The sequence below is a fragment of the Hyperolius riggenbachi genome, chromosome 8 (assembly GCF_040937935.1).
Source record: "Hyperolius riggenbachi isolate aHypRig1 chromosome 8, aHypRig1.pri, whole genome shotgun sequence".
Taxonomy (NCBI): domain Eukaryota; kingdom Metazoa; phylum Chordata; class Amphibia; order Anura; family Hyperoliidae; genus Hyperolius; species Hyperolius riggenbachi.
The window spans coordinates 129,440,609-129,463,849 of NC_090653.1; the positions used below are offsets into that span (position 1 = coordinate 129,440,609).

The 23,241-nt window shown below is 48.3% G+C and overlaps 1 protein-coding gene across 4 annotated transcripts in view; it reads left to right on the plus strand.

Moving 5' to 3' along the window:
- Positions 1-23,241, plus strand: part of LOC137529105 (A-kinase anchor protein 17B-like) — a 221,502-nt gene that overhangs the window by 181,169 nt on the left and 17,092 nt on the right. For all 4 annotated transcript variants that reach the window (XM_068251082.1, XM_068251080.1, XM_068251079.1 and 1 more), the window contains exons 2-4: positions 647-1,407; positions 14,407-14,525; positions 20,061-20,283. In XM_068251082.1, the coding sequence (XP_068107183.1) occupies positions 661-1,407; positions 14,407-14,525; positions 20,061-20,283 (1,089 nt within the window). In that variant the 5' untranslated portion in view covers positions 647-660. The remainder of the gene's footprint in view (positions 1-646; positions 1,408-14,406; positions 14,526-20,060; positions 20,284-23,241) is intronic.

The window sequence follows — 23,241 nt, forward strand, 5'->3', positions numbered from 1 at the left end:
GAACTGTCGCTAGTCCGCGTGAGTACGCGGACTAGCGACAGCAACAAGATAAGAAATGTATTGGGCTTCCGGCGGGGGGAGGAGTAACTGCGACAGCTTCCGCCGCATCAGTTGCCAGGTCCCTCCGCCGTGTGTATGCGGAGGGACCTGGCGACGAGCTGTTGCCGGCCTGTCGCGCACACGCTCATGTGTGCTGGCGACAGGCCAAAAAGTTGCCCGTGAGTATGGGCCATTACAGACACAAACAAAATGACGCAAGTGAAGCATAGTATGTAAGTTATAGTGGCAGTAAACAGGGTGAGAAATGTTCATTTTCAGTTCTCTGCTGTATTGCTTTCTAGTCCTAGAGATCTAGCATGGTTCTGCATTAAGCTTGACTACCGCCTGAGGGAAGAAGATATTTTGCATTCAGCACTTTTTGAATGATTAACCTGGTGCAGGTATGCCTCATTGTGTTGTTCTAGGCAGGTGATCAGCATGATGACAACACAACTAACATATTTTTTTTCCAGCAATGGCAGCCTCCGTATTTATTTCAGTAGATTTCCTGTAATCTTTAGTCGTACTTCCTCTTGGGAATTTAGCGTTATTACTTGAAATCCTATGATATACTTTTTTAACCTTTTAATCTGATTATTTCTTTTAGAATTACTGACCACCATGACTGTGATTCCCGTATATGATGAGTCTGAAGCTGTGGAACTATGTAACACCTATCATCTTTTTCTCAAACCAAGAGCAAAGTTGATCATCTCCGTATTCCTTCCAGAAGAAACAGACCAATGCCGACCGGTATCAAACTGGGATATTCTGGAACAGATGAAGAATGTAGTTGCACCAGACCATTTTTCTTCTCTCAGGATTTTGAAAAGGACCAAAGAAAGCATTAGACTAGAGGGAGAAACGGACACTAGACAACAGTCTCAGGGTTTTCTGGAAAAACTTAATGGCCAGTCCCTGCAAACAAATAATTCTACAGACCCTGTAAGAGTTGAGGTAACTGAGGCACCTCTGGAATGTCTTTCCATTGAAGAAACCACAAAATTACTATCAGAAGACAAAGAGGACATCGAACATAATTCTGCTGTGTCACCTTGTATACATTTGGAAGGGCTGCCTTGTAAATGGTTTTTAGATGGGAGCTCAAATACTGATAATCCAAGTGAAGAGGTTTTAAGATGTGCTTTTGAGAAATATGGAACAATAGTGTCTCTGGATATCCCTATGCTTGATCCATACAGAGAAGAATCTGACATGTTCCCAGTTACTCCTGGTGGCCTTCAGACCTTTGATGCTTTTCTCCAGTTTGAAGACAAGTCAAGTACCATAAATGCAATACATTCACTTCATGGAATGAAACTGATGTATGCTGCAGATGACGGGAAGTCTTTGGCCTGTGATTTCAAGGTGAAATGTCTTAGATGCTTGTCCAGCAAATTTTGTAAAAAGTCTACCGTGTGGAGCATTATGTGTCTTAATGCAGACACAACACTAAGACACAAATGGTGATGATCCACAGGGTAGGTACAGGAAAGATACAAATGCTGATACAGCCACAGGATACAGCAACAGTGGTGCTCAAATACCCCTTTTTAAAATTCGAGTTTGGTCGAATTCGAATAGTAAATTATTCGAGGTCATTCGAATATTCGAGTCGAATAATTTTTACTATTCGATTCGACCTCGGACTTCGAGCTCACTATTCGAGTCGGTATTCGAGCTAACTATTCGAGCTGACTATTCGAATTGGCCTTAAATAGATTCCAACACTTGTTTTGAGGGTGAATGATGCAAGAAACCTCTTTTTTTCCAAGTAAACAACAGCAAGTGATTATGTGGGATGTTCCTTTATAAAAAAATGTGGCAAAGAGAGTTGTGTCCTTATTTTTGTTCAGTAGTGTTACTGTATATACTTGTTCTTCTTCTTCTTCATCTTTCTTCTTTCTCTTCTTCTTCTTCATCTGTCTTCTTCTTCTTCTTCTTACTTCTTCTTCTTCTTCTTCTTCTTCTTAATTTTGTTCAGTAGTGTTACTGTATATTCTTCTTCTTCTTCTTCTTCTCTTCTTCTTCTTCTTCTTTTTCTTCTTCCTTCTTTCTTTCTTCTTCTTCTTCTTCTTCTTCCTTCTCTTCTTTCTTCTTCTTCTTCTCTTCTTCTTTCTCTTCTTCTTCTTCTTCTTCTTCTTCTTCTTCTTCTTCTTCTTCTTCTCTTCTTTCTTCTTCTTCTTTCTTCTTCCTTCTTTTCTCTTCTTCTCTTCTTCTTCTTTCTTCTTCTTCTTCTTCTTCTTCTTCTTTCTTCTTCTTCTTCTTTCTTCCTTCTTCTTCTTCTTCTTCTTCTTCTTCTTCTTCTTCCTCTTCTTCTTTCTTCTTTCTTCTTCCTTCTTCTTCTTCTTCTTTCTTCTTCTTCTTCTTCTTCTTCTTCTTCTTCTTCTTCTTCTTCTTCTTTCTTCTTCTTTCTTCTTCTTCTTTCTTCTTCTTCTCGTTATTTCTCTTTCAATTTTTTTTTTAAAGAAATGCATCTATTTTTGAGCGTAACAAATAGCTGGGTGGGCGCACGCATGTTGGAAGCGCCATTGTATGTGCTCCCTGGCAGTGGAAACACAAAGACAGCAGGAGGTAAATTCAGCAGCAGGAGGAGGAGGATGAGTGTGTGGCAGCAGGCAGTCAATGAGGCAGGCAGCTCGCGTGACATAATAGCCCTGGTACCTAGCGGTGATACCAGGGCCTGTAAATAAACACAACAGGAGGTCCCAGACAGCGGTCGTTGCAGCCCCACATTGTGTCCAATACACAACTGGGACAACACAGTTTTCAACCCGGGCACCTCAGAAAATTAAACCTTTTTTTTTTTTTTATGGTTTTTTGGTTTTTGGTTTTGCAACCAATATAGCTATTGTTTGACGTAATAGCTGGTGGCAGAGTGGCAGCAGAAGGTAAATCATCTGTGTACCCTGGCAGTGGGAAACACAGACAGACAGACAGCGACAGGAGGAGGAATGGAGGAGTAGGCGAGCAGCTATTGTTTGACGTAATAGCTGGTGGCAGAGTGGCAGCAGAAGGTAAATCATCTGTGTACCCTGGCAGTGGGAAACACAGACAGACAGCAGCAGCAGGAGGAGGTATGGAGGAGCAGTGTGGAGTGTGGCAGCAGGTAGGCAGCGTGACATAATAGCCCTGGTACCTAGCGGTGATACCAGGGCTGTAAATAAACACAACAGGAGGTCCAGACAGCGGTCGTGCAGCCCCACATTGTGTCCAATACACAACTGGGACAACACAGTTTTCAACCCGGGCACCTCAGAAAAATTAAACCTTTTTTTTTTTTATGGTTTTTTGGTTTTTGGTTTTGCAACCAATATAGCTATTGTTTGACGTAATAGCTGGTGGCAGAGTGGCAGCAGAAGGTAAATCATCTGTGTACCCTGGCAGTGGGAAACACAGACAGACAGACAGCAGCAGGAGGAGGAATGGAGGAGTAGGCGAGCAGCTATTGTTTGACGTAATAGCTGGTGGCAGAGTGGCAGCAGAAGGTAAATCATCTGTGTACCCTGGCAGTGGGAAACACAGACAGACAGCAGCAGCAGCAGCAGGAGGAGGTATGGAGGAGCAGTGTGAGTGTGGCAGCAGGTAGGCAGCGTGACATAATAGCCCTGGTACCTAGCGGTGATACCAGGGCTGTAAATAAACACAACAGGAGGTCCCAGACAGCGGTCGTGCAGCCCACATTGTGTCCAATACACAACTGGGACAACACAGTTTTCAACCCGGGCACCTCAGAAAAATTAAACCTTTTTTTTTTTTTTATGGTTTTTTGGTTTTTGGTTTTGCAACCAATATAGCTATTGTTTGACGTAATAGCTGGTGGCAGAGTGGCAGCAGAAGGTAAATCATCTGTGTACCCTGGCAGTGGGAAACACAGACAGACAGACAGACAGCAGCAGCAGGAGGAGGAATGGAGGAGTAGGCGAGCAGCTATTGTTTGACGTAATAGCTGGTGGCAGAGTGGCAGCAGAAGGTAAATCATCTGTGTACCCTGGCAGTGGGAAACACAGACAGACAGACAGCAGCAGCAGGAGGAGGAATGGAGGAGTAGGCGAGCAGCTATTGTTTGACGTAATAGCTGGTGGCAGAGTGGCAGCAGAAGGTAAATCATCTGTGTACCCTGGCAGTGGGAAACACAGACAGACAGCAGCAGCAGCAGCAGGAGGAGGTATGGAGGAGCAGTGTGAGTGTGGCAGCAGGTAGGCAGCGTGACATAATAGCCCTGGTACCTAGCGGTGATACCAGGGCTGTAAATAAACACAACAGGAGGTCCCAGACAGCGGTCGTGCAGCCCAAATTGTGTCCAATACACAACTGGGACAACACAGTTTTCAACCCGGGCACCTCAGAAAAATTAAACCTTTTTTTTTTTTTTTATGGTTTTTTGGTTTTTGGTTTTGCAACCAATATAGCTATTGTTTGACGTAATAGCTGGTGGCAGAGTGGCAGCAGAAGGTAAATCATCTGTGTACCCTGGCAGTGGGAAACACAGACAGACAGACAGCAGCAGCAGGAGGAGGAATGGAGGAGTAGGCGAGCAGCTATTGTTTGACGTAATAGCTGGTGGCAGAGTGGCAGCAGAAGGTAAATCATCTGTGTACCCTGGCAGTGGGAAACACAGACAGACAGCAGCAGCAGCAGGAGGAGGTATGGAGGAGCAGTGTGAGTGTGGCAGCAGGTAGGCAGCGTGACATAATAGCCCTGGTACCTAGCGGTGATACCAGGGCTGTAAATAAACACAACAGGAGGTCCCAGACAGCGGTCGTGCAGCCCACATTGTGTCCAATACACAACTGGGACAACACAGTTTTCAACCCGGGCACCTCAGAAAAATTAAACCTTTTTTTTTTTTTTATGGTTTTTTGGTTTTTGGTTTTGCAACCAATATAGCTATTGTTTGACGTAATAGCTGGTGGCAGAGTGGCAGCAGAAGGTAAATCATCTGTGTACCCTGGCAGTGGGAAACACAGACAGACAGCAGAAGGGCAGTACACAGCAGCCCACTGTAGGTGTAAAATGTGTGGCTGCAGGCGACGTAATAGTCAAAGTGAACCAGGCTGGCTTAGTGAGCAGGAGCCAGGAGGTGGTAAAGGGTGGTAAGGCACATTAACGATGGTTCCGGCAGCCAGTTCATGTCCCCCTCTCGCCGACAACAGGGGCCAGGAACTCGCCTTCCACCCACGCCTGGTTCATCTTGAGAAACGTCAGTCTGTCCACAGACTTGTGAGACAGACGTGAGCGTTTCTCGGTGACCACGCCACCAGCTGCACTGAAGCAGCGCTCGGACAGCACGCTGGAAGGGGGGCAGGACAGCACTTCCAGGGCGTACTGCGCCAGCTCGCTCCAGATCTCCATGCGCTTGACCCAATACTCCATGGGATCAACAGGGGCATCGCTGTCAAGCCCGCTGTACGACCCCATGTAGTCAGCCACCATGCGGGTCAGGCGCTGGCTGTGACCGGAGGAGGATGCTGCTGCATGCATCTCCTCTCTAGTCACTGCTGCCGGAGCCTCTACAGTCCTGTAGAGCTCGTGGCTGAGAGACAGCAGGTCTGTGGGGCGCTTGCTGCTGCTGGATGCAGGCACCTGCTGCTGCCTCTGTGCTGGCTGCTGGACAGTGGGGGTGGAAGGCTGGGGGAAGGCTTCCTCCAAGCGCTCAACAAGGGCCTGCTGCAAGCTCCTTATTTGTTGCGCTGGGTCTCCTCCTGCAGGCGGCAGGAACTGGCTCAACTTCCCCTTGAGGCGTGGGTCCAACATCATGCTGATCCAGATGTCCTCCCTCTGCTTCATCTGGATCACCCTGGGGTCCCTGCGCAGGCACGTCAGCATGTGCGCTGCCATTGGGAAGAGGCGGGCCACGTCTGCTGGCACATCGACGTCAGTGCTGTCCTCATCCTCCTCCTCTGCCGCCTCATCCTCTCTCCACCCCCGCACCAACTCAGCTGCGCTGTGCTGATCCCCCTCATCAGCAGCCAGGTCAGGGACCTCCACCAAGTCCTCCTCCTCCTCCCCCTCAGAGGTGGACTGCGCAGCTGGTTGCCGCTCCTGCTGGTCCAAGGCTGCCGCTCCCTGTTCCAGCAAAGCATCGAGGGCCCTGTTCAGCAGAGAAACCAGGGGCACCCACTCGCAGACCATAGCATGGTCCCTGCTCACCATGTTTGTGGCCTGCAGGAAGGGAGCCAGCACTAAGCACACCTGCTGCATGTGCCTCCAGTCATCATCGGGGACGATGGACGGGAAGTTGCTGGTCTTGTCCCTTCTCAGAGCTGCGGAAACAGTGGCCAGGGCAAGGTACTGTTTGACAGCGTGCCTCTGTTCAACCAGACGCTCCAACATCGCCAGGGTGGAGTTCCAGCGAGTCGGAACGTCAAGGATCAGCCGATGGCGTGGCAGATCCAGCTCCTTTTGCACGTCTTCCAGGCTCGCACAGGCTGCAGCCGAGCGCCGGAAGTGACGCACAACATTCCTTGCCGTTTCCAGCAGTTCGCCCATCCCCTGGTAGGTGCGCAGGAACTTCTGCACCACCAGGTTCAGCACGTGGGCAAGACAGGGGATGTGGGTCAGGTTTCCCCTGTGTATTGCGGCAACCAGATTGGCCCCATTGTCGGCCACCACCTCTCCGACTCTGAGGCCTCTGGGGGTCAGCCAAATCCTCTCCTGCTCCTGGAGTTTGGCCAACACATGGGTTGCCGTCAGCTTGGTCTTCCCAAGGCTGACCAAGTGCAGCAGCGCTTGGCAGTGGCGGGCCTTCACGCTGCTGCTGAGGCGGGGGGTTTGGCCAGGTGTGCCGGAGGATGGCAGAGGATCGGAGGAACCTGCTGCAGTTCCCCTGAGCCTGCGGGGTGGCACCACCCACTGTGTTGCTGCTGCTGCTGTGCCCGCTGCTGCTCTCCCATCCTCACCCCCTTCCACCAAGCTGACCCAGTGGACAGTGAAGGACAGGTAGCGGCCTGTCCCGAAGCGGCTGCTCCAGGAGTCCATGGTGACGTGGACCCTTTCACCAACCGCGTGCTCCAGCCCTCGCTCCACATTGGCCATCACAAAGCGGTGCAGTGCAGGAATGGCCTTGCGGGAGAAAAAGTGTCTGCTGGGGAGCTGCCAGTCTGGGGCTGCGCAAGCAAGCAGCGCACGAATGTCGCTCCCCTCCTGCACGAGCGTGTACGGCAGGAGTTGGGAGCACATGGCCCGTGCCAGCAAGCCGTTCAGCTGCCGCACGCGACGGCTGCTGGGAGGCAGAGCCCTAACCACCCCCTGGAAGGACTCGCTCAAAAGGCTCTGGCGTGGCCTTTTGCTGACACGGGAATCAGCAGACACAGCGGAGGAGGCCACTGAGGACTGGCTGCCAGAACAGGCCTCAGTGTCGGCGGCAGGAGTTGCAGAGGGGGGAGGAGCAGTGCGTTTCCGCACTCCTGCTGGTGCTGCTGGAGGAGCAGGAGGGCGGGTGGCTGCTGTTGCTGCTGCTGAAGGCTGTGCAGTGATGGGTGTGGTGCCACTGCCAGCACCAGATGCCTTCAGCCTCTGGAACTCCTCATGCTGGTGGAAATGTTTAGCCGCAAGGTGGTTGATGAGCGAGCTGGTTCAGAACTTTAAGGGGTCTGCACCTCTGCTCAACTTCCGCTGACAGTGGTTGCAAGTGGCGTACTTGCTGTACACAGTGGGCATGGTGAAATATCGCCAGATTGGTGACTTAAACATCCCCCTACGGCATGGAAGCGCTGCTGCCTGTCTCCCTGTGGTGGTTGGGGGGGGGGCTTGGGTGCGGCTGGTGGTGGTACTGGCTGATGCTGCTGCTGCTGAGCCTGAGACACCAGCAGGGTGTGGGACGCTGCCAATGCTTGCAATGATGCGCCTCCTTGCAAGGCCCACAAGCGCATCCTCCTCCTCCTCCTCAGAGCTGCTGAGGACGACATCCCCTGGAGGTGGTGGCACCCAGTCTCTGTCTGTCACCGGGTCATCATCATCCTCCCCCTCCTGAAACATGTCCTGCTGGGATGAGGACCCCCCAAACTCCTCTCCTGATGCATGGATGGGCTGCTTGACTGTCGCCACAGTCTTGCTGTCCAATCCCTCATCCCCCAAAGTGCCCATCAGCATCTCCTCCTCAAGATCGCCAACAACAGCAGACAATTTACTCATGATGCCTGGGGTCAAAAGACTGCTGAATGACAGGTCGGCGAGTGACGGTGAACTGGCCTCCTCCCCAGACCCTGCTGGGCGGCTGCTGCGAACAGGGGTGGTGGTGGTGGTGAGGGTGGAGGCCTCGGATGCAGAGCTGATGGCGGGCTGCTCATCCTCCGTCATGAGTTGCACCACAGTGTCTGCATCCTTTTCCTCAATGGGACGTTTCCGACCCGGCTGGAGGAAAATGGGAGCAGGTGCTACACGCTGCTGCTGCTGTGTCTCTGCAGCGTGAGTTGCAGATGCTCCTGCTGGGCGGCGCCCAAGGCGTCCACGGCCAGTGGCTATGGGAGGAATGTTAGCCACTGACGCTGCTGCTGCTGCTGCGGAACTGTGCATGGTGGCGCGCCCGCGGCCGCGGCTTGCCACAATGCTGCTCCCTCTCCTCCTGATTCCCTTGCTGCCCTTCCCCTTGCCCAAACCGCGCTGGCTGCCACTTCCAGACATCTTCAATGTTTTGGGCGTATAGACAAAAGTTTTTTAAAAGGGCGGGTGAAAAGTGGGGTACTTTAATGGAGTGGGTTGGTTGGTGAGGTGACTGAGTGAGTGTCCCCTAGTACAGTAAGTAAGTAGTAACAGTCAGGAAGTACAACTAGCAGTTACAATAATCAGTAGTAATCACAAGTAAATTTAGTGTGTGTACACTCAGACAGTGAGTGCCCGCACGCAGGAGCTAGTAGCCTATGAACACAGTGACTGAGTGTCCTAGACTCCTAGTACAGTAAGAGTAAGTAGTAACAGTAAGTAGAACTAACTAATTACAATAATCAATCAGCGATCAGAAGGAAATGGAGTGTGGGTGGTGTGTGTACACTCAGACAGTGAGTGACCGCACGCAGGAGCTAGTAGCCTATGAACACACAGTGACTGAGTGTCCTAGACTCCTAGTACAGTAAGAGTAAGTAGTAACAGTAAGTAGAACTAACTAATTACAATAATCAATCAGCGATCAGAAGGAAATGGAGTGTGGGTGGTGTGTGTACACTCAGACAGTGAGTGCCCGCACGCAGGAGCTAGTAGCCTATGAACACAGTGACTGAGTGTCCTAGACTCCTAGTACAGTAAGAGTAAGTAGTAACAGTAAGTAGAACTAACTAATTACAATAATCAATCAGCGATCAGAAGGAAATGGAGTGTGGGTGGTGTGTGTACACTCAGACAGTGAGTGACCGCACGCAGGAGCTAGTAGCCTATGAACACACAGTGACTGAGTGTCCTAGACTCCTAGTACAGTAAGAGTAAGTAGTAACAGTAAGTAGAACTAACTAATTACAATAATTAATCAGCGATCAGAAGGAAATGGAGTGTGGGTGGTGTGTGTACACTCAGACAGTGAGTGACCGCACGCAGGAGCTAGTAGCCTATGAACACACAGTGACTGAGTGTCCTAGACTCCTAGTACAGTAAGAGTAAGTAGTAACAGTAAGTAGAACTAACTAATTACAATAATCAATCAGCGATCAGAAGGAAATGGAGTGTGGGTGGTGTGTGTACACTCAGACAGTGAGTGACCGCACGCAGGAGCTAGTAGCCTATGAACACACAGTGACTGAGTGTCCTAGACTCCTAGTACAGTAAGAGTAAGTAGTAACAGTAAGTAGAACTAACTAATTACAATAATCAATCAGCGATCAGAAGGAAATGGAGTGTGGGTGGTGTGTGTACACTCAGACAGTGAGTGCCCGCACGCAGGAGCTAGTAGCCTATGAACACAGTGACTGAGTGTCCTAGACTCCTAGTACAGTAAGAGTAAGTAGTAACAGTAAGTAGAACTAACTAATTACAATAATCAATCAGCGATCAGAAGGAAATGGAGTGTGGGTGGTGTGTGTACACTCAGACAGTGAGTGACCGCACGCAGGAGCTAGTAGCCTATGAACACAGTGACTGAGTGTCCTAGACTCCTAGTACAGTAAGAGTAAGTAGTAACAGTAAGTAGAACTAACTAATTACAATAATCAATCAGCGATCAGAAGGAAATGGAGTGTGGGTGGTGTGTGTACACTCAGACAGTGAGTGACCGCACGCAGGAGCTAGTAGCCTATGAACACACAGTGACTGAGTGTCCTAGACTCCTAGTACAGTAAGAGTAAGTAGTAACAGTAAGTAGAACTAACTAATTACAATAATCAATCAGCGATCAGAAGGAAATGGAGTGTGGGTGGTGTGTGTACACTCAGACAGTGAGTGACCGCACGCAGGAGCTAGTAGCCTATGAACACAGTGACTGTCTGACTGAGTGTCCTAGACTCCTAGTACAGTAAGAGTAAGTAGTAACAGTAAGTACAACTAACTAACAATAATCTATCAGTAATCAGAAGGAAATAGAGTGTGTGTACACACAGACAGTGAGTGAGTGCACACACGCAGGAGCTAGCTAGTAGCCTATAAACAGTGACAGTCAGTGAGTGTCCTACTCCTAGTACAGTATAACTACAATACTATTAGTAAAGGACAGCAGAAATACTGGTATAGATGAGAGAAATAAACAGAGGACAGCTGCCCACAGAGGCAAGGCCCCCCTGAGGCCTAAACCTGTAAGCTTGCAGCAGCTGCCTGTCTCTAATGTAACACACAAGCTACTAACTAAAATACAATGTCTATCTAACTAACAACAATATAGGTGTATATGGCAGGTGTAGGTGAGCAAAAACGCTAGGTAAATGATCACAATAGAGCACTTGCTAAGCCAAAGCACAAAGGAGCAACTCTCTCTCTGTACAAGTCTCAGGCAAGCATGGAGAAACGGAACATGGCGGCCGCTATTTATAGGGTAGGGGCTGGCCAGGGTCCCCCTCTGTGATTGGCTGCCGTCAGAGGGCCTGGGAGCCCTCTGATTGGCTCTAAGGACATCAATCTGGGCTATGACGCTATTCGAGCTCGGTACCGAGCTCGAATAGCGCCGTTTGCTCGAATAGCTCGAATAGTGAATGGGCTATTCGAGTGTACTCGGATAGCCCATTCGAATAGCTACAGCTATTCGGAGCTCGAATACCGAGCTCGGATAGCTGAAAAAGAGCTCGAATATTCGAGCTACTCGAATATTCGAGCTCTGCTGAGCACCACTATACAGCAATATGTAAAAACGGAAGTATCTGTTGATGTTGAGAACAGCTAGATGTTTACTATACAATATTATTGTCCGGCTGCAACCCATCATTTCCAAGTTTCCAACATTCATAAGGCTATATAAAAATCCATAAGATGAATGCTTCAGTTCACTGTAAAAATGAAACGTAGTAGAGATACATTTCTGTGTTTTTCTAAAGAGCAAAATTCGTTTTGAGTATGTTACATGCAATTTAGAATGAATCCAATTATACAGTTAAGATGCCAGGAATGATACCTTTTGCTTCTTTTAACCCTCCTGGCGGTCTAATGTTTTCCGCCAGGAGGCAGCGCAGCAGTTTTTTTTTATTTATTTTTTTAAATCATGTAGCGAGCCGAAGGCGCGCTACATGATAGCCGCTGCTCTGCGGCATCCCCCCGCCCGCTTCGATCAGGAAATCCCGTTCAAAGAACGGGATTTCCTGGAGGGCTTCCCCCGTCGCCATGGCGACGGGGCGGGATGACGTCAGCGACGTCGTGACGTCTTTGGGAGTCCCGATCCACCCCTCAGCGCTGCCTGGCACTAATTGGCCAGGCAGCACACGGGATCTAAGGGGGGGGGGGGGGGCGGCGGAGCGGATAGCGGCGATCGAGCGCGGGACGGCGGCGATCGGTGTGCTGACGCAGCTAGCAAAGTGCTAGCTGCGTTCAGCAAAAAAAAATTAAGCAAATTGGCCCAGCAGGGCCTGAGAACACCTCCTGCGCGGCTTACCCCGAACTACGTTACCGTAAGGGTTACACACTGGGTTATTCAATATCCATAGTCTCAATGATCGAGACCAATAGGGTGTTCCCATTGCAGTGTTCAAAATGTTATAAAATTGCAATTGTGCGAAAAATCTCTTTACAATATTGCAATTGCTAATGCTGGATACACATGCTGCAATTTTCACCTCAGAAAGTCGGATCATTCGGTAATTCTCTGCATGTCCGATCTGCTTCTGAACGGGAAAGGAATTGATTTTCTGTAGTACTGATCTCAAAATCGATCCTTTTCCTGATTATAAGCAGATCGGACAAGCTGGAATTATCGAACCATCAGTCTATCTGATGCAAAAATTGTATTATGTATATAAGAGATTGTGATTGCGACTTGCATGTGTGAACTAGGCCGTACGCTTTCATTTTCATTTGTTTTACTGAAGTTCAGCAAAGAACATTTTGTCAGAACTGAAATATATAATTTGCTGTCAGTTACATATCAGTTGCTGTCAGTTATAGCTGAGATGACAACTGTTGTGCCAGGAAATGTCCATGTTTCCTTATGGCTCAAGTGGGCGATGTTACAGTTTAACAGTGTGCTGACCAGAAAGCTGTTATGGGGTATTGGCCATATGGAGCATGCAGCATTCCCTTCACCACAGTTGACAAACAGGACGCGGGAGAGGAGAAAGAGATTGAGGAGTAGACTACACGGGATATAAGCATGACCTGTTTATGTTTATTTTGACTTTTAATTTTCAGTTCAGGTTCTCTTTAACCACTTGAGGACCCACCCTTTACCCCCCCTTAAGGACCAGCGCTGTTTGTTTGGATCTGTGCTGGGTGGGCTCTGCAGCCCCCAGCACAGATCCGCGGCCACACAGAGCGATCAGATCGCCCCCCTTTTTTCCCCACTAGGGGGATGATGTGCAGGGGGGGTCTGATCGCTCCTCCTGTCTGGCATGTTGCGGGGGGGGCACCTCAAAGCCCCCCCCGCGGCGACATTCTCCCCCCTCCCTCTCCTACCTGCTCCCCCCGGAGATCTGGGCTGCACAGGACGCTATCCGTCCTGTGCAGCCAGTGACAGGCTGTCTTCTGTCACATGGCGGCGATCCCCGGCCGCTGATTGGCCGGGGATCGCCGATCTGCCTTACGGCGCTGCTGCGCAGCAGCGCCGTACAAATGTAAACAAAGCGGATTATTTCCGCTTGTGTTTACATCTAGCCTGCGAGCCGCCATCGGCGGCCCGCAGGCTATTCACGGAGCCCCCCGCCGTGATTTGACAAGAAGCAGCCGCTCGCGCGAGCGGCTGCTTCTTGATTAATTAAGCTGCAGCTGGCGACGCAGTACTGCGTCGCTGGTCCTGCAGCTGCCACTTTGCCGACGCACGGTATAAGCGTGCGGTCGGCAAGTGGTTAAGTACTATTCTAATATTACTGCATTGCGTGGGGTCAGGTTATGAAGGTGTGAGATAACTGGAATATGAAGAACAAAAAAATCCAGCAGACGTACACCAGATAAAAAAATAGTTAAAATTAACAAACAAAAAAAATGTAAAAGCTTGTATCACCTGCCTGGGCCATATCCGGCTACAGCAAGATTTGCTGAAAGGTTAGTTAACCACAGTTTGTACTCGAGCAGTCATATGCATTCACTGTTGGGAAGAAGTTACCATTTACTGCATCTAGGACAGCTTACATTTAATAATAAAAAGTCCTCACTGCAGGAATGTGTACATAAAGGTGAAAGTCGAAAAATTAGAATACTGAGCTAAAGTCCATTTTTCTTTTTTTTCAGTAATTTTTTACTTAAAAGGTGAAACTAATATATGAAATAGACTCATTATATGCAAAGCAAGATATTTCAAGCCTTTATTTGTTATAATTTTGATGTTTATGGCTCACAACTTATGAGAACATCAAAATCTCAGAAAATGAGAAAATTTGAAAATGTTCAATATTCTCTAATCAGACTCTAATCAGCTAATTAATCTAAAACACCTACAAAATATATTAGTTTCGACTTCTAAGTTGAATTTCTGAAATAAATGGACTTTTGCACAATATTCTAATTTTTCGAGTTTCACCTGTATATAAGACCACACTAGTTCTAATATAGTAATAGTTGAGTGACCCCACTATATTCCGATATGACTTGGGCAAGGGTTGAAAAAATGTGCCATATTATAGAATTTTTAGAAACCTTCTGTCCTGGTTCGCTCAGCACTTATGCTCTCTGGTGTTCCTAACCTCTAGTAAACCAGTCCTTTTTGGTCCAGTGTAGAAAAATTTTTTGGAACTTTAACAATGAAATTTCTCTTTGAACCAACAGAAAACCTGTTTAACTTACCATATGTCTGCCTCTTTACTACTGAAACAGGTATCTGTAGACTCATCCAACCACTTCAGTGAGGAGGCTGTAAATAAAAGGGCTACTGAGCGCCTTAAACTACAAGAACTGGAGCAGCAGAGGAAGCAAGAGAAGGAGGAAGAGGAGAGGTATACATTGATAATGTACAGGGAGATTTCTGATAACTATAAATAGTGCTCGGCTGTATTGGTGACGCAAGCTGCATATATTGTATGTAGCACCGACCTCCCACTGAGGCTTAACCTATGTTATTTATCATGCTGCATTCTGCCTCCTCCCCACCAGCATTCTAGGATGGAGCCAAATAATCAGTTGTAGTCACTGGCCAGGGTGGTCAGGTGTAGAGTCAATCAGGTCTGCTCAATAGCCCTGCAGAAGTTCATGGCAGCCAGGCAAAGTCAGAACAAGTCAAGCCTCAGGTCAAACATAAGAGACTGGGACAGGTCAAGCAAACAAAGTCCATGAACAAACAAAGCTACAGAAGTTACTCTGTAGCTTCAGAACTCAGCAGCGTCCTGCTTTGCAGAGCAGCATTTAATCCCCTCCAAAACCACCAGGCGTAGTAACACTTTCTCCCCTCCAAGCAGTCGTCCTTTCCAACTCAAGCTCTCACCACTAGGATATCACCGGGTCTACTCCAGCTCCTCTGGTGCCCCCTCTGGACTAAAAAATTGCACGCCCGGCATCGAAACAATGCAATACTAGTTTATGGAGAAAGTTTGCATGCAAAATACAATCTACTAGACATCTGCACCAACGTTGAGGTAATTCTCCGAAGCAGATTACTATCTAACCTAAGTTAAAAGCATATGTCCTTACCCTGGCAGCAGCTAAGCAAAAATGTGTAACTTACATTCAATATGGACAGCAGAGAATAAAGCCAGCGCTCACCACATGGGCTGCATTTGAATGACTTATCACCTCATGTGCACCATTTATATAGCTCAAATACACACTCAGCAATCAAACAGATGCAAAACCTATGCATAATTAAATACTTACCATGCTAACAGGAAAGCACTATGGGAGCTGCTAACCTGGTAGTTACAAAATTATGGAAACCAATACAGGTAGAAGGCTGCGCATCCCTGACCTAATACTACAATTGAATGGTTAATTGCTGTGGCGTACACTGCCCCTTCTGGACTAAAATTGCACGCCCCACATCCAAACAATGCAATACTAGTTTATGGAGATAGTTTAGCTTCCATTATAGTTTGCATGCAAAATACAATCTACTAGACATCTGCACCAATGTTGAGGTAATTCTCAGAAGCAGATGTCCTACACTATCTAACCTAAGTTAAAGGCATATGTCCTTACCCTGGCAGCAGCTAAGCAAAAATGTATAACTTACATGCAATATGGACAGCAGAGAATAAAGCCAGCGCTCACCACATGGGCTGCATTTGAATGACTTATCACAGCCTTCTACCTGTATTTGTTTCCATAATTTTGTAACTACCAGGTTAGCAGCTCCCATTGTGCTTTCCTGTTTGCATGGTAAGTATTTAATTATGCATATGTTTTGCATCTGTTTGATTGCTGAGTGTGTATTTGAGCTATATAAGTGGTGCACATGAGGTGATAAGTAATTCAAATGCAGCCCATGTGGTGAGTGCTGGCTTTCTCTGCTGTCCATATTCTCTGCTGTCCTCTGGTGCCCCGGTATATATACATGCTTGCCCATAGGCTGACTCTCACTGGTCGCACTGTACCATATGATGTTCATGCATGTTTTGCACAGGGGGGGTTGCGATCTGTAATATACTGTATATATTGTTGATATTGTTGCTGTCACATTGTTGTTATTGTTGCTATGTGCTATGTAGCTATAATTATGCTTATGTTGTTGTTGTTATTTGCACTATGCCAACTGCCATGTGTCCACAAATAATTTCGGGTGCGACGCCTGTCGCGTTTGGCAAATAAATTATACTGATGAGGTCACTGTGTGTCCCTGTGCATGGTCCGTATGTCTGTGAATGTGAAATGTTTGCACACTCTAAAAAGTCTGGCACATCGCCGAAGATCACAGCACAAAGCCACACGTGTCCCCATACATTGGTCAAGATGTCACAGTGAATACTGTAGCAAGCATGCAACCACAATGCAGCTGACCAAACGGGTAAATAGGAGGGGCCATGACCATATTGAACCTAAAGGTCATTCAAAGTGAAAATGGATAAAGTAAACATTTTTCAAATAATTGTAGAGCAGAGGGAGAAGAGATGTTGCTTTTTGCAGTATCTCCCCCTATACCACCACAGCGAGGACACTCATACATAGCAATTTAAACTCCTCTTGCTGGGCACAGGTTATTTGATCATTATTTCAGGGGTTTTGTGGGAGGCAGCACTTACAGGGCCGGATTTGTACTTTTCACCACCCAAGGCCCACTATCACCAGCTGCCCTCAGACCTACAGCATCCTACCTAGACCCCCCCTCCCCCCCCCCCCCCCCAGTTGGTGAAGGGATGGCAGGGATTAGATTGTAAGGTCATTGGCAAGCGGCACATTCAGTGAGGGACAGGCAGCTCAGAGATCGCTGTAAGTGCACGTGCGCCGTCCCATAATCCCCCGAGTGCCAGATCTGGATCTTGGTAGCCACCCACTGGCATGTGCAAACTCTGTGTAGCAGGACGAATGTTCAGCAGCCTAACTGCTACTGCCACCCTGCTGCCCACAGGCCGCCCCTTGCTTTCCTGGTGCCCTAGGCCATGGCCTATGAGGCCTTGCCTGAAATCCGGCCATGAGCACTTATGCTAACAACTTTGGAAATTATCCACAGGGATTCTGAGTTCCTCACTTCATATGGTTGATAATTGTGATCTTAAGTCTGTGGGTTTCCTGGCTGCCACTGTCCATAGACTCAAATTAAGTAGAGTTGAACGTCTTTCATTCCCTGATGCATCCCTCCATGATAAGTGGCATCATTGCAGTTATCCTACTTTTTTACTCTCCTCTCACCATTGTACAGACCACAGCCTACTTGTGTGCGTTGCAAAATCAGTTAACCCTTTGCACATGCAAACCGATCATCCAGGATTTACTGCTATCACTACAGCTAAGTGAAAAGCCAGGGTCTCCATTACAAAGGAATACATTCTCTTGCATAGTAACAAACATTGCAGTGGTTCCTGGATGATTGATTTGCCTGAAAGAATTTGCATGTCAGTGTGCAAAGGGTTAACCGATTTTGCTTTTATACCTTAATTAAATGTCCTAACTTGAGGTGATAAGCCTGGATTCTGTGTTTTTACTTGTTTGCACTGTCGTGTTTGTGGAGCTGTCAGTACACAACATACCCCTACAGTGTTTAGATGGCATATATACAGAGATACTGAGCAACATGGCCTAACTTGAGCTAAGATTCAAATACAACTCTTGTATATAGTCTACATCAGAGGTGCCCACACATTCTCAGCTTGCGGGCTACTCTGAAAATTAAAAATGATCTACCTGGTAGAATCTACCTACAGAGGCAAGCCACAACTGCAACACATGCACAGCGGCAGTCCATTAGTGATTACCACCAGCCACACCTGCAGCACATGCACAGCGGCAGTCCATTAGTGATTACCACAAGCCACAACTGCAACACATGCACAGCGGCAGTCCATTAGTGATTACCACAAGCCACAACTGCAACACATGCACAGCGGCAGTCCATTAGTGATTACCACCAGCCACACCTGCAGCACATGCACAGCGGCAGTCCATTAGTGATTACCACAAGCCACAACTGCAACACATATACAGAGGCAGTCCATTAGTGATTACCACAAGCCACACCTGCAGCACATGCACAGCGGCAGTCCATTAGTGATTACCACAAGCCACAACTGCAACACATGCATAGCGGCAGTCCATTAGTGATTACCACAAGCCACAACTGCAGCACAGGCACAGCGGCAGTCCATTAGTGATTAGCACAAGCCACAACTGCAGCACATGCACAGCGGCAGTCCATTAGTGATTACCACAAGCCACAACTGCAGCACATGCACAGCGGCAGTCCATTAGTGATTACCACAAGCCACAACTGCATCCCATATACAGGGGCAGTCCATTAGTGATTACCACAAGCCACAACTGCAGCACATGCACAGCGGCAGTCCATTAGTGATTACCACAAGCCACAACTGCAGCTCATGCACAGCGGCAGTCCATTAGTGATTACCACAAGCCACAACTGCATCCCATATACAGGGGCAGTCCATTAGTGATTACCACAAGCCACAACTGCAGCACATGCACAGCGGCAGTCCATTAGTGATTACCACAAGCCACAACTGCAGCACATGCACAGCGGCAGTCCATTAGTGATTACCACAAGCCACAACTGCATCCCATATACAGGGGCAGTCCATTAGTGATTACCACAAGCCACAACTGCAGCACATGCACAGCGGCAGTCCATTAGTGATTACCACAAGCCACAACTGCAGCTCATGCACAGCGGCAGTCCATTAGTGATTATCACAAGCCACAACTGCAGCACAGGCACAGCGGCAGTCCATTAGTGATTACCACGAGCCACAACTGCATCCCATATACAGGGGCAGTCCATTAGTGATTACCACAAGCCACAACTGCAGCACATGCACAGCGGCAGTCCATTAGTGATTACCACAAGCCACAACTGCAGCACATGCACAGCGGCAGTCCATTAGTGATTACCACAAGCCACAACTGCAGCTCATGCACAGCGGCAGTCCATTAGTGATTACCACAAGCCACACCTGCAGCACATGCACAGCGGCAGTCCATTAGTGATTACCACAAGCCACAACTGCAACACATGCACAGAGGCAGTCCATTAGTGATTACCACGAGCCACAACTGCATCCCATATACAGGGGCAGTCCATTAGTGATTACCACAAGCCACAACTGCAGCACATGCACAGCGGCAGTCCATTAGTGATTACCACAAGCCACAACTGCAGCACATGCACAGCGGCAGTCCATTAGTGATTACCACAAGCCACAACTACAGCTCATGCACAGCGGCAGTCCATTAGTGATTACCACAAGCCACAACTGCAGCACATGCACAGCGGCAGTCCATTAGTGATTACCACAAGCCACAACTGCAGCTCATGCACAGCGGCAGTCCATTAGTGATTACCACAAGCCACACCTGCAGCTCATGCACAGCGGCAGTCCATTAGTGATTACCACAAGCCACACCTGCAGCTCATGCACAGCGGCAGTCCATTAGTGATTACCACAAGCCACCAGTGAATTAGATACAGAGTCCTCCTCAGTGGTCTAAATAGAACAATGCTTGACCAAATCGAGTCTCAGCATATCATGCTCAGTGTCCAGCAAAATTGTAATTTAGCATCTGGCAACATCATAATCCTCTACTACACTGATGTGCATAACTTCAGGACAGCATATCGCACTAAGCTCATCCAAATCAAAAAGACAGAGTATGATGCGTATGTCACTCAGGTAGGTGGTGTGGGATTTACCTAGAAGTCCTTTAGGATCTACCAGTAGATCATGATCTACCTAATGGGCACCTCTGGTCTACATAACATAACCAAAGCTAGTACTGTATATACTGTACATTAACTTTACACCCTGGACATTTGGTATACAACCAGGCAAAACTGAGATGGCAATTTTATAATGCGTTGTTTGGCTACACAGAAAAAGAAAAATGGAGGAAAAAAAAGCTAGAGCCAGAAGAAGGAGAGCCAGGCTGAAGAAGAAGCTCCAGAGACAGCGGCGGGAGCAGAAGCTGACCCAGCAGCAAGCCTGCCCTGAAGATGCAGTTGAGGATACACAAGAATGGGAAGACCGGAAACTGTTACTTGCTCAGAGAAGGCTGGAGTCAATCCAGCTCCTCACTGTCCTTCTGGACAAAGTAAATGTGAGTGTTTTCTACAAATACATTTTTATCAGTAGCTTTCTAAGTAGCAATGACCGATGCTTGTGACAAGTGGAGGATGCTATCCAGACGTCCTTTATTTGTAAAGCTTTGTGGTTTCCTCCTCTCTCCTGCAGCGACTACACTTATAATTATATAGACTGCATTAGCGCTCTACAGCATAAAATGACCTAAATATAATCCTCCAATCAGTCCATACAAACATACAGTGGCGTAGCAATAGGGGGTGCAGACAGAGGTAGCGACCGCATCGGGGCCCTTGGGCCAGAGGGGCCCCAAAAGGTCCACCCTCTATCACAGTATTAGCTTTCTATTGGTCCTGTGCTGGTAATAATCACTTCTATAGATGCTTTTAATAGTATTAATCATTAACCTTCCTGGCGGTAACCCCGAACGTAGTTCCGGGGTAAGCTGCGCAGGAGGTTTTCTCAGGCCCTGTTGGGCCGATTTGAGTAATTTTTTTTTTTTTTGCTGAACGCAGCTAGCACTTTGCTAGCTGCGTCAGCACTTCGATCGCCGCCGCCGCGCGCTCGATCGGCGCTATCCGCGTCGCAAGACAGCCCACCCCCTAGACCCCTGCGCTGCCTGGCCTATCAGCGCCAGGCAGCGGCAAGGGGTGGATCGGGACTCCCTTAGACGTCACGACGTCCATGACGTCGGTGACGTCATCCCGCCCCGTCGCCATGGCGACGGGGGAAGCCCTCCAGGAAATCCCGTTCTTTGAACGGGATTTCCTGATCGCCTATCGCCGGAGGCCCTAGGCTCGCTACATGATTTAAAAAAATAAATAAATTAAAAAAACGGCTGCGCTGCCCCCTGGCGGTTTTTAATAGACCGCCAGGAGGGTTAATACACTGTTCCCCATCCCCTTCTTGCACCTCTGACACTGTAGTTGCCATTGGCAGATTTTGGTGCGCCGTATCAATTGTTATGTATAGAGTGCTTGGGGGCCCCATGTAAAACTTGCATCGGGGCCCACTGCTCCTTAGCTACGCCACTGCAAACATATAGGGCCTGATTCACAAAGCGGTGCAAACACTTTGCATGCCTGTGAAAAGCCCTTTATCACGCCTAAACTTAGTTTAGGCGTGATCTGAAGGAATTCGCGAGAACTCCCGCGCGCAAAGTTTTGCGCGCGAAGCGCCCATTAAGCCCTATGGGACTTAGCGCGCGCGAGTTAGAGCACAAAGCGGTGATAACTTTGCTAGTGCAAAGGTTATCACGCCTAAAGTCTTTTAGGCGTGATAACTGAGTTATCACCGCTTTGTGAATCAGGCCCATAGTCTCTCTTATACTCCCCATTTCTTCATCCAGAGTCAGTGAACCTCACATGTAGGGAGAGAGAAAGAAGAAACAGAAAAACATAGATATAGTGAAGTCCTGTTATTACTCCAACACTTTAATATGCAACCACCACCAAAAATTCCCGTGCTGTGCCAATTCCAACGTGCTAACACTTTTCCATCACCAGACGCGTAGCTTGGGGGGGTCGGAGTAGGACAAGTGCCCCCGGGCGCATGGTTGCCAAGGGCGCCCAGCTGCAGTGTCCTTTTTTTTTTTTTCTCCTTTAAAATGTATTATTTCTTCAGCGCCAGCGGCACCGGCCGAGTCTCTCCACTCAGTGACGTCACAAGTGACGTCACACGTCATTGCCACACCGCCGCGCAGCGTCCATAGCAGTGGGACGCTGCGCAGAGCGGCAGAGAGCAGACAGAGGCGCCACCAGCCAGAGCCAGCCCCATCCTTCCTAGACAGCGTGGTCGGAGGCTCGGAGCCGGACTGGATAAATCAGCCAGCCCAGGGCTGCCAGGCGGAGAGGAGGACGGTGACCAGAAGCAGAGTGCACCCACACCGTACAGCACTGTCTGTATGGGGATATTGACAGTGAGTGAAGCGTGGCAGAGGGACTCTGGGGCGCTATACTGGGGCACTATAATACCTATATACTGGGCACTATACTAGCTATACTGGGGCACTACCTACCTATACTGGACACTATACTAGCTATACTGGGGAACTACCTACCTATACTGGGCATTTTACTAGCTATACTGGGGCACTACCTATCCATGCTGAGCACTATACTAGCTATACTGGGGCCCTACCTACCTATTCTGGGCACTATACGAGCTATACTGGGGCCCTACCTATACTGGGCATTTTAATAGCTATACTGGGGCACTACCTACCCATACTGAGCACTATACTAGCTATACTGGGGCCCTACCTACCTATTCTGGGCACTATACGAGCTATACTGGGGCCCTACCTATACTGGGCATTTTAATAGCTATACTGGGGCACTACCTACCCATACTGAGCACTATACTAGCTATACTGGGGCCCTACCTACCTATACTGGGCACTATACTAGCTATACTGGGGCCCTACCTACCTATACTGGGCACTATACTAGCTATACTGGGGCACTACCTACCCATACTGGGAACTATACGCGGCGCAGTCTTCACCTTAGGGGGCGCATTAATAGTCTTTGTCCCCGGGCGCTGAAAGCCCTAGCTACGCCTCTGTCCATCACCTTAATGTAAATGTATACGCTCACCAGATTTTTTTGCTGACCAATCTAAGACAGCAAATAGCGCTCAAATTGATCAACAGCAACTCACTCCGGATTTTTTTCCAATCTCAGCATCTCGCAATAAAGATAAAAAACATGTACATAGTGTAAAACCTTCTTTTTATGTCTCCAGTGTCACACTCCACCTTAATAACAGTGTCTGGTGCCCACTAGTGTTGGGCGAACACCTAGATGTTCGGGTTCGCGAACGTTCGCCGAACATCGCCGCAATGTTCGGGTGTTCGCGCCGAACTCCGAACATAATGGAAGTCAATGGGGACCCGAACTTTCGTGCTTTGTAAAGCTTCCTCACATGCTACATACCCCAAATTTGCAGGGTATGTGCACCTTGGGAGTGGGTA